The sequence below is a fragment of the Microtus oregoni genome, unplaced genomic scaffold (genome assembly GCF_018167655.1).
Source record: "Microtus oregoni isolate MIOR12 unplaced genomic scaffold, Mior012 000026F_ref0000081, whole genome shotgun sequence".
In the NCBI taxonomy this organism is placed as follows: Eukaryota; Metazoa; Chordata; class Mammalia; order Rodentia; family Cricetidae; genus Microtus; species Microtus oregoni.
The window spans coordinates 19,011,862-19,029,303 of NW_024543085.1; the positions used below are offsets into that span (position 1 = coordinate 19,011,862).

Consider the following 17,442-nt stretch of genomic DNA (forward strand, 5'->3'; position numbering starts at 1 on the left):
GATTGATACTGAAGAGAACACTGATAATGAACTGGCCATCTTGTCTTTTTTTATTGACTTTATTGAGCTATACATTTTCCTCTGTTCCCCTCCCTTCCACTCCCCTCCCCTTAAACCCATCTTGTCTCTTAAGTTAGGTTCCTTTCAGAATAAACACCCATTCCTCTCCCTCCTCCACTTAGCTCCCCACAAGCTACTATTTCCAAGTTTTTTGGATGGGACCCTTATGATGTGGGGAAGGTCATTTGTCCATCTGTTGTTTCATTGGTTAATCAATAAAGAAAACTGCTTGGCCTGATAGGTCGGAAAATTAGGTAGGTTGAGTAGACATAACAGAATGCTGGGAAGAAGGGAAGTGAGGCAGATGCCATGCCTCTCCTCTCCAGGGCAGATGCAATGAAGCTCCAGCCCAAGATGGACGTACACTAGAATTCTTCCTGGTAAGCTACTGCCTCATGGTGCTACACAGATTACTAAATATGGCTTAAGCAAGATGTGAGAGTTAGCCAAGAAGAGGCTAGATATAATGGGCCAAGCAGTGTTTAAAAGAATACAATTTGTGTGTTGTTATTTTGGGTCATAAGCTAGCCAGGCGGCTGGGAACTGGGAGGCAAAAAGCAGGCCCGCAGCTCCCTTCTCTATACCCTTAACTAGTCTGGCAGCTTTCTACAGGAGAAGTTGAAAGGATGTGTTGTTTTTAAATGTTTTATGTGACTTGTCCACAATACTACAGATACAATCAATAAATGCTGATTTTGAAGAATGTAGTCATTAAACTTTATTTTATAATCAATAGACACGTATGATAATAACTAACATTTAACTGAGTACTAATCACACTCTAGGAGGCCTGGAAAGTGCTCACTCACAATAAATCTGTAAGAGGTATAATTATATCTTCATTTAATAGACAACAAAATTGGTGCCCAAGGTCACACTGATATTATAAGTAAAGTGATGGAGGGAGAATTCAAGCACAGGCGTCCTGGTTCCCCAAAGGAACTGTACTACCTGCTTAAAAAAATACTCCACAATGTTGTCTCAAATGATACTTTACGAACTTTTGTGTTCATTTATCTCAGCTTTGTGTGTATGTATGCATGCTCCAAAGTATTCGTGGAGCCTGTGTGCTACTGTGTGCGACCAGCCTCCTGCGCTGGTGTGGGAGTCAGGGAACAATGACGGGTGCTGGTTCTCATACTCTATCTTATTTGAGGCAGGCTCTCTCTTTTGGTACTCACTGCTGCTTATACCAGGCTAGCTAGTCAACATTCTCCTGGGGATTCTAATCTCTCTGTCTCCCATCTCACTGAAGGAATGCTGAGATTTCAGACACGAGTGATCGTATCTAGATTGACGTGGGTTCTGGAAATCTGAACCGAATCCAAGTCCTCACACTTGAGAAATAAGTGCTTTTATCTACAGAGCCATCTCCCAGCCTCCCATGCCCTTTCAGTTTTTTCTTTAATTACATCTTAGTTTATTTATTTTGTGTGTGGAGTGTAGGCATGCATGTGTAGAGGTCAGAGGACAACTTTTGGGCATTGATTCTCTCCTATCCTCTGGGTTCTGAGGATTGTGTGGGAGCCCCAGAGGTCCGTTTCACCTTGACCAAAGGTCCGAGAATTCATGCCCATTCCTTCTCCTTCAAGATTATGATGGGGCTTTGACCCATGAAATGGTGATCAGGTCTTGGGAACACGAATCTCCCTTCCCCCTTTTAGAAAATAGATATTTAATTATTTCATAGGTAATTTTAAATTTTATAATGGGTCAGTATTTCTACTTACTTGTCAAAATAATGTCCAGCAAGTGACAGTATTGTGAGAAGGTATTATTCCTGTCCCAGACTGCTTTCCTAGAACTTTCCTTCTCATCATCCTATGGGAAACATCTTGGGACCAGTTTTCCCTCGGACTTTAACAGATATTTAGAATTCAAAGCCTAGAAGCTTGTCATAGGATTGCTGCAAGTCGCATAACTCCTTTGCTCATTTTATAGGAGACTAAACTGACGTCACCTAAGGAAAAGCTCCAGGCTATACCGTTAATTCATTTGTCCAAGGCCATAGAAAAAGAATGAAAACTCAGCCATTTCTAAGTCCCAGGCCAGTGAACCTCTGTGTGAAAAGAATTAATTAATATTAATCAACTGTGTATGTGCCCTTAGGTGTGTGTGTGTGTGTGTGTGTGTGTGTGTGTGTGTGTGTGTATAGGACAGATAGCTCTGCTCCAGGGGATAACTTGTTTGAGCAGTGGCCATGGCAGTTACAATTCGTCTAAGCAGTGATAGATATGATGAAGAGCCTGGGAATGGCCAACGCAGCATTGCTCATGTTGGCATGTCCGTATACTACTCCATTCCCAGACTCTCAGCCACTGGAGGTACGGGGTGCACAGTTCCATTAAGAATGCCCATGGTCTGGAACACATCCAACACAGGCGGTTCAGTGAAGACTTAAGGGTACCTAACCCAAAGAATAAGAGTTGCTCTGATAATACATGCATTTTAATAGCCACCACAGCTCCTGGGGAGAGGAACCATGACAAAGATCATCATATAGTTGAAGGATTATACTGTTGAAGAAAGAACAGAACTAGGATTGGCAGGTGGAACTCACAGATGTGCAGAAGGTCAGGTTAGCATACTTAAGAGCAGGATGCCTAAAGCCCAGTTTGCGACCACTGAAATACCTAAACAGAGCTGAGAGCATCTTTGAGAAGGATGTCAAGGGACGTTCTTTCTGTATTGGAGGGAGTGGATGAAGCACTTTCTGCTTCTCCCAACTAACATTTTATGGCATATAGGACCTAGTTCATAGTCACCTTGAGAGCATCAAAAGCTAGAGAGACATAAGTAATTAGGATACCCTATCCTATTAAAATTCAAGATGAAACCTATTATATGATATATAAGTAGTCCAAGGAAGTAATGTGTACATGGTAGCTTGTCTTTCTGAATACATAAACTATAAAACCCCTTAGTTCTCCACTCCTGTCTTCCATGCATGTATTTAAACCCATGTATCTCCCCGCTCTGATCCTAAGTACATGACAGACAGGGTGCAGAGGCTTCTGTGGGGTCGTTCTTTAAGTAAAATGTTACAAAGAAATCCCAATGAATGACAAAAACACCCAGGGCCTTCTAGTTTATAATGTCCACTTAAGACTACATTGGTCACACTGGTGACAAAACGCAGGTAAGCATTCGAAAAATAAGAACCACCTCCAACTGTTGCTCAGAGATTCTCAGCAGTCACACTGCTTACATGCACAGCAATGCTCCCGAGCTGATGCTCAGGAACAAAGAGTTGAGTTAGAATCCAGCAATGTGCTGTGTTTAAGGTTAGTCACCATGATCTAATCGTGTGGAAATTGATAACGTACGCTTGAGTCCATAATTAGATCACTTTAGACTTGGATCATCTATAAACCATATATTTGAAAGTGATACTAATAGAATTTAAAGCCCAAAATAATTCAGTACAGCTTCAAAATAGTATACTAAATTGGTTTATGCATTTATCTTATTCCATGATTTCCAGTCTTGGTATCTTAATTTTTGAACAAATTTATAGATCATGTATTAGTTCCAAAGTAGTCTTTGAAAAACAAAACGTTTAAATGAGTGATTATTATTTGTCACCTTTGTATCTGGGTTCATTGACTTACCTGGTGAACCTTTGTTGCTGTTTTAATTCTGACTAGAAACTTGTGAGAGCCTTTCTATAATGAGTAAGGAGAGTACTGTTTTATATGTGTAAGGTATTCTCTGTCCCACCCTGGAGGTCTGTAAGTTCTTTTTGGAGCTCTATTGCCATGTTTTCATTACAGACTAACTTTTTGACAGCTCCCAAGTTACAGGAAAAAAAAAATAAACAGCAAAAAAAAAAAAAAAGGTGTTGCTGAGCTTTTACTATGAGGGTTAGGATTGGCTTAAGGGAAGGAAACTACTCCCCAAGGGATGGTACTGGTTTAAAGAACTGAAGTCAGCCAGTACTGAATAATTATGAAGGGCTGGGGAGAGAAGGAAGGGAAGGGTGGATGGATGGAAGGAGAGAGGGAGGGAGGAAGGGAATAAACACATGTTTATAAATACTTACAGGGACATCAACGTATTTTGCTGCCGCTTTCACCTTAAATAGGAAAGAGAAGGATAACCGTGAGGATTCTTAGTGGATGCACAAGTTCTGTGGTAACTGTTACAAGGCAACACAAGAGAACTTACAGCGTGAGATACTTACAGTGAATGACAGTATGGATGAAAAGAAAGTGCCCTCGTCATACCTGGACAGCTTGGACAGCACCCCTTCCAGCACCGACACAAACTGCAACAGAGTGCATGGCGAGTGGTGAGAAAGCTTCTGTGCGTGCAGTCCAAGAGCAGGGCACACAACCCATAAAGAACTTTTCTGAGACAAGAAAGCCCCACAACAAATACACTGACAGCTGAGTTCGGGCAAACTTGTAATGCTTGTTCTGTTACTCAGAACACAAGCTCCAAGATCCCTTTCCACTGCTGGAAACAATACATTACTTTCTAAAAATAGAAAATGTGAAATAAGATAGCATATTTGACCTGGGAGAGCTATGAATGGAGCCTTAAATTATAAACTTACTTAAAACATTGTTTTTTTTTTCCTCATTGAGCCATCCCTGATCATCAGTTTTATAGATGACAATGTCATGTCACAGTATCACTTTCTCTCTCCATCCCCACTTCATATCTTTAACAATCATTTACCAGACAGTTCTAATTGGGACAGCCAAGGAACACACACACATACACATTTTTGTGAACCATGGATTGTGAGTTGGACACCTCTGCACGTAGCTCAAGAAAGACCTTCATCCAGTGTGGTCCAGAGAAACAAAAAGGCTGAACACCTCTGATTTAAACCATTAGTAAGTAGGAATAATTTTAAAACATTTCAGACACTTGCAAACAATGATAACTAAACTTAAATATCTATTATGTATGGTTTGCCTAGAGATCCACTTTTTTTGACATATAAAGAGGGGACTGACCAGTGTAGACTAGGCAATAGAAGAGAGCTGAGACATTCAAAGTTTTTACAACATTGGGAAAAGCTTGCCACACTTTAATAAGCATTCATCAGACAGTTCTAATTGTGATACTTGGGGATCATCCCTGCTTCCTGAGGAGCAGTACAATGTAGACTTCATTTGTTCTACACATGCGCGTGTTGGGGGAAGGAAGAAGGAGTGAAATTCAAATTACTTCAGAAATGTTTCAGATACAGAAAATGTTTCTTTTCCATCTCCTCTTCCCCCTTTCCTTTTTCCTCTTCCAAACCCCTCCACTCCCTCCTCCCCATCTCTGTTTCTGTGACAGGGTGTTATGTGTCCCATTCTGGCCTTGGACGTCCATGTCTTCAAGAGTGACTGTGAACTTCTGATGCACCTGCTTTCACCTTCTGAGTGCATGCATCACCATGCCTACTTTATTTGATGCTGAGGATCAAAATTCAGGCTTTGTGCCTGCTAGGAAAGCAAGCAGTCTATCAATATAGGCTGCATCCCTAGCCTGCCTGCCACCCCCTCTCTCATATATATATATATATATATATATATATATATATATATATATATGATTGCTTTTTTTTTTTGAGACAGTGACTCACTATGTAGCTCTCACTGGCTTGGAACTCACTATGTAGATCAGGCTAGCCTCAAGCTCAGGGATTCAGCTGTCTCTGCCTCCCAAGTGCTGGGATTAAAGGCATGTGTCACCACACTTAGCCCTAAAATAATACATACATTTTCGTGTTAATAAATGCATTATTTATTGATGTGTGTGCATGACACAGTATGAACATGGAGGTCAGAGGACAAATAGTTCTCTCCATTTACCACATGGGTCCCATCCAGGAATCCAACTGAGGTCATTAGACTTAGCTGCGGGCACCCTAATTTGTTGAGCCATCTCAGTGGACAATTTTATATTTCTACAATATAAAAAAGGATTCAGCAATATAAATTTGGAAAAGTCTTATTTTAATGAGTGGGAACATATATCTGACATGAAGATCAGTGAAAAAAAATAAATTAATAAGGACATTTTACCCTGCTTCTCTTTTCTGTATATCTAAAATAATAGGTACTATTGACAAATTACATACTCCCAAAGGGAAAATACTGACAAGGTTTTTTAAATATGAAAAGGGAAATTAACGAAGGCTCGTTTTTGTTCACATAGCAGCTTCTTCAACAAAGTGATAATAGTTCCAGGGATGTGTCTTATTAGTCTCCGGTGGCCACAGAACTCACTCTGAGTGCACAGGAGATGATCAGCTCTCTATGGCTGGTCAATTACTGCAAAATAGTTTATGCAAAAGAAACAAAAACTTCCCTGTAGGCTTCTTCACCACATCATTTGCGATATGATGTAAGAACATAGAAATACAATCATGCAAACTGCAGACCAAAGTTGTATTTCTCAAGGAGAATTACATTCAATTGGGTAAACATCTTCAGGGTTCTAAGCAGTGAAAACTGCAAAATTACAAATTGCTCAGGACTCTGAGTCTACTTACGACGTTCTTCCTGCCCACTAAGCTTTCTTACCAAGTACGACTGGCTGCCTAGCTCAACTTAATGTGGTTTGTCAAGACCCAGGAGACCAACTCTCCAGAGCTCTGTCAGACCAGGGGAAGGGAATTCCAGACTTAATGGCCCTCTGTGGAAAATGCCTCATCTCTTATAGCTCACATCTTGAGAGCAAGTGTGTGCCAGGTGATCTTATTTGCCTGGAGGAGAGACAACTACTATGGTTACCTGACAACCTGAGGCATCAAAGACACATGCCGTGTTCAGTCACTCTGCTAATACGGGTGAATACAGTAGAGGCAGAAATCCTACAGGTGAACGAGGAGACAGGCTGTAGCTCTGCTACTGTCTGGATAGATCGGGTCTTTTTGCTTCTCTTGCCTCAAGGGGAAGATGAAGTTACTAGATCACCTGACTATGATGGCACAGAGAACGGTGAGGTCATGAATAGGAAAAGATTGAAAACAGCCAATACTAAAGACATAGAAAGAAGGAGCATCTCTGCTGTGATTAAATTATGGTCAGGATATTTCGGAATATCTAAATATGTTAAGACACATGTAGGGCAGTTGGGTGACAAGGAGTTGCTAATGAGCGTGGCTCACAGCCAGTAGGTCTGAGTCACAGCAATCTATGGAGGTGTCTAGAGGTGGGTGGGGTTGAGGCTGTCAGACCACTTGAACTCTGCTTTCTTTGAGCACACTGGGTGGGTAGCTTGGGAGAAAGGCTTTGAAGATAGGCGGTCTGCCCTACTGCCCTAGTTCCTCACCATAATGCCACCAAACTGAGAACATTGAGATGATCCAGTTAAAAAAAATGTGCCCAAGCACCTAAGAAGTACTTGGTGAATGTTATTTTGTTATAATTATCATTAAACAATGAAGACCGAAAAGACAAGCATGGAAGAGATCTAGGTCTCTTTTTTCAGTTACTTACAAAGTTGTGGAAGGAGAAGACATGAACACAAATGGGCATGGCATGAGCCGGATGAAATGATACTTGGGAAGCCTCGTGGATAGGAAGGAGGGAAGAAATTTCTCTATTGAGGCACCTGGTAGCCTGTCTTGTTGTCTCTGGATATATAACACTGCTGGACTATATCAGAGTAAATCCTGTGCGTAGACCACAGTCATGCCACACACGGTGTTCTTTGCTTTTAGTTCAACAATAGCAGGAAGCCTCTGTTTGGGTTCCTCCCTGTCCCAAATGGTCCCCAGGGAGGCACAAACACAGGAGAGACTCTAAAGGCTTATAGAGATTGCACCCCTGGGATCAACCAAGTGAGCCCCAGTTCCTACAGGAAGGTTTCCTTTGTAGGATTGTTGTTGCAGGCCTCGCGATGGAAAAGCTACCTTCCAAGTCAGACTTTATTAAAATCAAGATTAGTGATGGCATATTTTCCCATTTGGTTTTTAATTGCACAAAACAGCAAGAATCCAATGAAATCCAGCTAAATGCTGAGCTTCCTTGCTGCATCTTTAACTGTTTCCTGTGAACTTTCTCCATACAGCTCTGGGAGATGATAAATACTTACATCTTTGCCTTGTGCTTTCTGCTCTCCTGAGGGCGTTGGGGCGGAATGAAACACTGCAATTTCTTTGTTTCCCTGCTCTTTATTGTGGATGTCATGCACTGGGTTTGTTTGAGCAACATTTAACACTCGGAGTCTGGGTAATTACTGCCTTTGCCTCATGATACATACTCTCAAGGAAACGCAAGATGACGGCACTCTGAAACAACTGGTGGGACAGACATGAGGAGTGCCACAAGGTGTGATGCTTTCAATCCCCTGCTGAATCTTAAGAGGATAGAAGAATCATTGCAACAGGCTGTGTGTGATTCATATATTCAGAGCAGGATATAAAAACCACACATTCTGAGAAGTGGTGGGGACGACAGGTTGCTGGGCTCTTCACACGGCTACTGCCTCTTCAGTCATGGAGTAAACAAGGGCCAGTTGCTTCATTTCATTTCTGCTGCAAAGTTTAATTTTTTTGACAGAAAGGGCAGTCGTTCATAGTAAGACTGATCACAAAACAGCATGTTATTGTGGGTAAAAACAAGGGAGACTCAGGCTATTGACCAGCAGATGCTTTTGTTAAGATCAGGACTAACTAGCACACACAACCAGATAATCAGAGCCTATAAGACAGGTTTTCTTCCCTCAACAAACTATCACTAACACGATGGCTCTTTCTCCATTCTTTCTTTAGGCATGAGCCAGTTCCTTGATGCTTTGTTGTCACCCTGGAAACATCTTTCTAGATCATGGACATCTATGTGAAGGATGGGTAGTGCTTGTGTTTATTTGTAAAGTATCTTGTCCTGCAAAGACTCTCTAAGACGGTGTCCAAAACACCACACCTAGCCCAGATGTTACCAAATCCCTGTTTTCCTTCATTGTTTCTTCTTCCTTTGTAATCCCCAGTGCAGTGGTCTGCTTTAGTTCCCACCTCCCTGGGAAGAACCCTTAATGGCATTTGCCATACCTTTGAAGCACATACTTGGATTTAATCAGGTACCTTCTGCATAGATGGCGCTGATCCAAAGAAGCAAATTTAATCAAAATAATTTTACCATGCTGAGCTGGCAAGATATTATTATCGTATCAAGGTAGTTAAGTGATATTTCCTCTCTGTCCACCTTATTCCTCCGAGGAATTTGGGATAAAGCATTCTATGTTCTTAGAAAGAGCATGTGGACCCTCACATTACTTGATGAATCTACATATCTATATCTATATACTCAGTGAGAAAGTATTTCCCTTACAATATTCTGTTCTCCTTTTTTCCTTTCCAACAATATTTGAGGATCAAGGAAGTTGAGCATTCTTGCAATGCTCTTTTAATTCATTCCCAGACAAACAGTGCCTCAGTGATGAGAATACATTCTGACCGGTGTTCACTTTTGTATTCTTAATTCTTGACAAAGAACCAATGTCCCAAGGTTTTTTTTTTTTTCTGGTATCTGTACCACTACATGCAATGATTTCCATTTTCATCTTCCTGTCCAAACCAGTCTTGTGGTGTGCATGTCTGTGTGGAACTAACATCCAATGAGCAGGCCTTTGGGCTGGCTTGTACAAACCATACACAAGGAAGACTAGAGGGTGGTGTTGCCACTCTTTCCCTCTGTGATCTTCTTGAGTTCTGTAGGGAGCTATAGAAATGATACAGGTTTAGGGGCCAGTAGGATTCTCCTAGTATGACCTCAATTGTCTCTTTTCTCATTTATAAATGGGGGAACTGTAATGTGAGCACTAGTTCCACCCTGGGGAGATGGGACCACACAGATGGGTCTCCCATCCTTTCTCTCAGTCAGAACAGCTTAACTTCAGTGAGTGTCACGTGTTGTTTTTCTTATTATCCCAGATTTTGAGTGACTTAACTAATTTTTAACACAAGGTGGCAATAGCTATAACATTTAGCATTAGATTTAGAGTTAGTGTTCTATCTTCCATTTTTTTTCCCCTTGGTAAAAATGTTCTCAGTTCCCTTCTGTTTTCTACTTCTCCTCTGGGGGCTGCAGTTACAGCCCCTCAAGGCTGGGAGTAACAGCTACTGAAGGTGCATCATTTCAAATTATCACATTGATAATTTCAGCCCATCCACTTCCCCTCCCCCCTCCATATCTAAGGATCTCTACTGGCATCTCCCTTGGATATCTCAAACTTAATCATACTGTGAGCTATCATGACATCAGGACCTTTCTCTCCAAATCTGTTTCTCTTTGCAGGGCACCCGAATCACCGGATGACACTTGATTCTTTTCTGTGAATCATGTCATAAACCTAAGGGTAGCCCTCAATGTTTGCCACCTCGGCACTGTGGTAAATCCTGCTCATGATACATCTTAAATGCTTGGGATTAGTTTCCTAGAGGTCAAAGTAGAAACCGTCTGTGAAGTCTGTTTGCTATAGGCCATCTGACGCATCTTCTAATATAGAGCTGGTTAATTCTTCACCCCACCTTGCACCTCTCCCATCTTTTCAGTGACTTCCTACTGCTCTTGGGATCAAGGCTCAAAACTCCTTAGCACATCCTATCAGCTTCTCCTCACCTCTTTCAGCTTCATTTTACACCAGGCCCTGGTGCCTGCAGCGTCTTCCACCTAACCGCTATGTCCCTCTTTTTTTTTTTTCTGGTTGACTCTTTCATTGTTTAGAACACAGCCTCTGCTTGAGAAAACCTGCGCTGTCCTCCAACTACATTGAGTCACTGTGCCATATGGTTTGTGATACACCACACACCCGTCTGGACGGAATGTTTGTTAGCTCGTGTCTCCCAAGGGTTCAGACAGCTCCCCAAAGAGCAGGACCATGACTGTTTTGCTAGCACTGTATTCCTGGTGTTGAACACACTGCCTGGCACACAGCTATACCTTGAAAATCATGGATGCCTCATGATCATAAGAATCGATGCTTTTTTTCTTGTCCTTTCCATTTAAATCTTTTAAAACAATAGGTACTCTCATGAAAAGCGATTTATTCAATGTTCCATGTAACAGACAGAACTGACCCAGAGCACTGGCAGTGAAGCAGATTTGTTTAGTATTTTCCAGATGTAACTTTCATATTCTTTTACTACTAGTCACTCAACAAACACCATTGCATGAGAAGCACTCCACATAGTATATAGATTAACGGAGAAAGAGAATGAGATTCTTGACTGCAAGAGACAGAGAAACTCACATGTGGACACACGGTAAGTGATAGAGAAAGGTGTGGGTAAACAAAGTTGGCTAGGGGGGTTATATGGCTTCTAAGAAGGAAATCGGAGACTATTTCAGTGGAACTACAAGATTAAAGGGAGAAAGAGCTTCTGAGCAGAGAGTCAGGTTGTGAAAAGGTACAGAGCTTAAACAGGCAATAGAGAAGTCACCAGAATGCTGGAAACACTAGAGCCTGGGATGTGAGTAAGAGTGTCTGAGGGACAAGAGGGATGAGACTGAGAAAGACATGGTGATGACATCTGGTGTATGTGTGAGCCTCTTCCAAACTACTCTGAGGATTCTTACTCTTCTGTGTGTCATTACTCTTAATTATTAGGATAGGTAGGAAAGGATACTAGGGAAGGTTAAGGTATGGAAAATGTCCTCTCAAACACTGTGTCACCAAATACAACAACCACTTCTCATGGGATGTTAACAAAACTCAAGTGAAAGGTTCAACTGAGAAACCGATGTCAAAGCCATAAGGCACAGCTGACCACAGGGAGCACCTTGAAGACATGGCCTCCCTTGTGTCTGTAAGGCACTCCAGCTGCATTGCAGAGGCCTGACTAGTGGAAGGGAAGCTTGGTGGCAATCTCTGAAGTATGGGTTTAAACAAAGATTGAAAAGAGGGTAGCAGTGAGAATGGAGTGGAGCAGAAAAGGGCATGTTCAGGAGACTGACTCAATAGGCTCTGGTACCCTCTCCTGTGAGGAGCTTCAGAGGATTCTAAGAAGGCAAGGATCCTAGGATGAAGATGCTTTTACAATGTGGACACAATTAACATCAATCAATGGACTCAGGAAATGCCGAGGAACAGCACTGAGTTTGAAGTTGATGCTCACATTCTCACAAAAACTGACTTGTGGAGGTAGTCAGGAGGCCACTGGAAATATGGGCTTGTAGTCAAAAACAAGAGCAACAATAAGAACATGGTTTATCATTTAAATAGTACTTAAAGCATACAAGCTTCTGCCCTAAGATTATGTGCATTAGCCTAGTCGTGACGATGCATGCCTTGATCCCAGCACACGGGAGGCAAAGACGGGCTGACCTCTACAGAGTTCAAGATCATCCTGATCTACAGAGCAAGTTCCCAGCCCTCATGTCAGGTAGTTTACTACCACCGAAACATGGGGCATCTGATGCTTCTGGCTCTGTGGTGTGTGCATACCCACACACATGTGTATGTGCATACCCACACACAAACACACATATTTGAAAACACTAATAAAAAATCTGAAAAACACAAAAATGGAAACCCAACTACCAGAAACTGTGAGATACACCAATGCAGGAAAGCATTGAGTGACTATGTTAAAAAAACACAAATAATAAATTAACAATGCGCAAGGTCTCAACAAAATCCATAATTAGCAGATATAAGTAAAAAACCAGAGAAGCAAATAATAGTGACATAAAAGAGTAAAATGGAGAGTTATTCTTATAAAAAAATAAAATTGATGAACCCTTAGCCAAACTCACTAAAAGAGAGAAAAGACCCGATAAATAAATAAACAGAAGAGCAAGTGAGTGAGAGATGGAGACACACACACCACAGAGACAGACAGACAGACAGACAGATAGATAGATGATGGGAGAGACTATACACAAATAGGTTCATTAAGGAGTATATTTTAAAAATTTTATTATGTATTGTATGTGTACAGGAATTTTGCCTACATGTGTATCTGTATCACTACCCACAGGAGTGCCTAGTGCCTGAGGAAGCTGGAAGAGGGCATCATATCCCTGAGACTGGAGTTACAGACAGTTGGGAGCCGCCAGGTGGGTACTGGGAATCAAACCTGAGCTGTCTGGAAGAGCAGCCAGTATTCTTACTGCTGAGCCATCTTTCCAGCCCATCTTTTAAGAATATTTGAAAATTTAAACTGCAGTAAATTGAAAAATATGTAACACATAACTAAATTCCAAATTGAAGCAAAAAGGTGTGACATATCAACAATAAATAATGAGTTGAAACTGTCATAGAAGTAAAACTAAGCTAAACAAAGAAAAGCCCAGGGCTGGACAAATTCACAGCCTAATTCCATCAGACATTTAAAGTGGAACAAACCCTAGTACATCTCCAGCTATTTCTTGGAATAGAAAGGGAAGGATGCTTATATTAAATATAGACTCTTCTCCTCTTCCCAGATGTCTCATTTAGAGAGAACGAAGACTAAGGTATTGTACAATGCATTCTAACAGCTCACATGTAATTTTCTGGCGTGTTGACATCTAAGAACTGTTTCATAAAAATATTTTCTTTCCTTAATGAATAAACCCACCATTTATCAACTCCTCAGACCCTGGCAGCTGGCCCACTTGGAGACCATGTCAGTTGGCTCAAGCTAAATTTCTTCCCATGGTGACTGATGAAAGGTGTTTCTGTCTAAAGGTAATTTGTAAATATTGGTCAAAGCAATTGGTTGTTTGGAGGAATGGGCACCAACACATGGATGATCATATCGGAGAAGGATGATACAACCAAAGAAATAAAATAAACCTTTATCCAGCCTGAATAAGTGGAATGCACAAAGTGTCTGATACAGAATTCAAAGCAATCACGCTAAAAAAAGCTTACTGAGACCCCATTGCTGAAGACACCACTTACTTTGATCAGAGGAAATGAAGACACCAAGGTGATACTGGCCAGGAAGATTCCTTCCTGCTGGTGATTGGCTTTCAGACTGGAAGGTGCTATTCAGGCCAAAGGGAGGGGGCACAGCTGTGAACCCTGTGAACTACAATGGCAACCAGTGTGGCAAGGTATGTCCAAGGGCTTGATAGTGGCAGAAATGCTATGGGAATACCCAACTCTTTCAGAGAAGATTTAAGACCAGTTCCACAGGAGAAAATACATGCCTAGTGCTGTAAATCTAGCTAAGAATCCATGGTTGTGGAGTTCATAGGCTCTGGGTGTGAATCTACTATTATTTTGTTAAATGGGCACAGTGTCAACCTGTTGCGGGAGGTCCTTCCGCTCCTCCAGCCAATACCCGCTGAGATACCAGCCCATTGGGGCGTGGTCTCTCTCCCTTTAAAAAAGCGGCTACTTCCATTCTCACTCTCTTATTCTGTTGAGGGAGCTGCGGGCCTCTTCCCACAGCCTGGCTCCCGGCCGTCTGGCTAGCTTATGCCCCAGAAATAACAACATACAAACTATATTCATTTAAACACTGCTTGGCCCATTATATCTAGCCTCTTCTCGGCTAACTCTCACACCTGGACTAGCCCATTTCTAATAATGTGTGTAGCACCCCAAGGTGCCCTTACCGGGAAGATTCTAGCCTATGTCCATCCTGGGTCGGAGCTTCATCGTGTCTGCCCCAGAGAGGAGAGCTATCGAGTCTGAGCTCACTTTCTCTTCCTCCCAGCATTCTGTTCTGTTTACTCCACCCACCTATGTTCTAACCTATCAAATGGGCCAAGGCGGTTTCTTTATTAGCCAATGACCTTCCTCCATCATCAACCTGCCCTCTAAACTGACATTCCTATGCCCATGGATTAGTGCAGATTCTAGGTCACAATGCACAGTTTGGGGTTTTTATTTTTGGACAGTGATTGCCAGCTAATGCTGAAGTTCAATGCTAGTCAAAGTGTATTGAATAAACACCTGTAGGGTACTCAGCCACACATGGAACCATCTCGGAAGAGGAGGATAAAGACCCAGAGATCGGAGAGGGCTGCAGCAGACACATACCCTGGATATAATGGGACTCCTAAATGATGAGCTCACAGAAGCTGTGGGTGTCTGCTCTCGAGCTACCAAGTTAAATACAGTCAGGGTTCAAGCTTGGAGTGGGAGGGGCACATGAGCCCATTCCCCTTGGTGAGGACCTGTTGATAATTGATAGCATCTAGGGGAAGTGAGTGTTGGTTTTTTTTAAGGTTATGGCTCCTGGTAGGTCTACTGTGTTCTGTTGCATGGCCTCATACCCATAAATATATAGGTAGCACAAATTGGACTTGGTGGATTATTAAAATTAAAAAAGGGCACAAGGTTGTATGAATGAGGAGTGGATCTGGGGTGGGCCTGGGAGGAGATACGAGGAGGAATTTGAGGTGAATATGACCAAAATATAGTATATTCATGTATAACAGTCTGAGATAATTAATAAAGTATCATATTAACAAAGCAGCTTACTACACTATATGAGAACACAGGAGCTGGGGGAATCAGGAAAACACATAAACAATAAGCTTAATAAAGAGACAAATAATAACAAGAATCTCTATGATAGAAGTCCATAAAGGCTGAACTGAAAAAAATCAACTTTAACAGAGAGCTTTAACAGCTAATAAAGGGCAGAAAGAAACATTAAACCACAACAACAGCAAAAAAGCCCAAGTCATCTGAAAGTGGTATCCAGTCAGAGGAGAGAAAAAGAACAGCGTGAAAGAGTGAAGGAAATTCAAGGAATTCTTGCTCTATTTTCTGACTGCAGACACAGTGTGACCAGCCCTGTGTCTGTCCCTAAACATGATAAACTGTAGTTTCTGAAACTGTCAGTTCAGGGAGACCCTTCTTTCCTTGAGTTCTCTTCCTCATGAATATGATCAAGAAAAGTAGTGGGTACAGGCAGCAGTATTCTCGAACCATTTTTCTTCATGGTTATTTCCTATCCCAAAACCTTTTACCAGACAATTTGGAACATACACACAAAGGGAAAAAATATGACACCAACTATAATCTCACTACCTAGCACAACCTCTGTGAGCCTTGGGGTGCAAACCCAGATCATAATCTCACTACCCAGCACAACCTCTGTGAAACATGGTGTTCAAACCCAGATCATAATTTCACTACCCAGCATAACCTCTGTGAGCCTTGGGGTGCGAACCCAGATCATACGTCACCCTTTCAAGAACTCATCTTTTATCCACTTGCTAGTATATTTTAAAACATACTTTATCATTAAGACTCCCAAATCACAGATTAATATAAATATCTGACACAACAAACGTCAAAATCTATATAGATATAATTTGTACATCTCTGAGTACTCTGAAATATGAAAAAAGGCAAAAGGATATTAACACATTTTATATTTCTGAAATACCTTCCAGACAGGCTGTAACAATTTAGATCCTGTACACATGAAACTTGAGTGGCTCAGTTCATGCTTTTCAACATCTAAGTTCATTTATTGGAAAAGCTGGTATCTGCACTCCTTAAATTATTAATGAAGATTGATTTTGTTTTGTCTTTTTCAAGGCAGGGTTTCTCTGTATGACAGCTCTGGTTGTCCTGGAACTTAACAGGGTGCCCTTGAACTCACAGAGATCTGCCTGCCTCTGCCTCCTGAGTGCTGGGACTAAGGGCATGCACCACCATGCCCAGAGAAGATTAATATTTTCATATTGTTAGCTAAACACCATATCCCTTACTTATAAAACTGGTGTTGGTTTTTCTCTGCAGTGGATATATTCTTTCAGTTGCTTTATGAAACCTCTTCTGAATGTCTTTGAGATAAAGGTTGAAGGGATAGATGCAACTGCTCATGTCAAAGTTCCACTTAGAGAATATCCATTTTCTTTCTCCAGCATTTAAAAGCCAATTAATAATTGTGCATCTTTACAGGGTATATAATGTTTTGGTACATTTATACACTGTGTGCTTCAACACAGGATACTTAATTTTACCATCATCACTTCTTCCCGATGAGATCATTATAAGCTCATCTCTTCTAGGTGTTTTGGATTAGATGATTCAATAATCACAAACATCATTGCTCTTAGTGTAAAGTCCTTATCAATCTCATGTGGCTAGGACCTTGAACCCATTAGCCAATGAATTCTCTACCTCTTTAAGTTCTTGGTGCTGTCAGCATCACTTCCTTAGTAAGCTTTGATTTCAAATGATACCTATGTTTGTGGCCATGCCTCTCTGAACATGCCCAATCTTTGCAAACTATATCCATGGTCATCTGTTATGTCTTAGTGGCCTCTAAGTCACGTAATTGCTAAATGGCAAAGCCATTTATTGCTGACTTTCATGTATACAATGAAATACTGTTGCATTTATTGAAGGCATTCCAAGCACCAAGCAGAAAATTTTGGGGGTGAAGTTCTGATACGATCCTGCCAGCTTTGTCTGTGCTTAAGGCTAGATCTCCAGCCCTAGGGAGATCTACAACAAACAGGCTGAATTCATAGA

The 17,442-nt window shown here is 41.4% G+C and overlaps 1 protein-coding gene across 13 annotated transcripts in view; it reads right to left on the minus strand.

The window, feature by feature from the left end:
• Positions 1-17,442, minus strand: part of Cadps2 (calcium dependent secretion activator 2) — a 521,450-nt gene that overhangs the window by 31,988 nt on the left and 472,020 nt on the right. For all 13 annotated transcript variants that reach the window (XM_041675424.1, XM_041675418.1, XM_041675426.1 and 10 more), the window contains 2 exons: positions 4,244-4,327; positions 4,103-4,135 (listed from right to left, as the gene is read on the minus strand). In XM_041675424.1, coding sequence (XP_041531358.1) covers positions 4,103-4,135; positions 4,244-4,327 — 117 coding nt within the window. The remainder of the gene's footprint in view (positions 1-4,102; positions 4,136-4,243; positions 4,328-17,442) is intronic.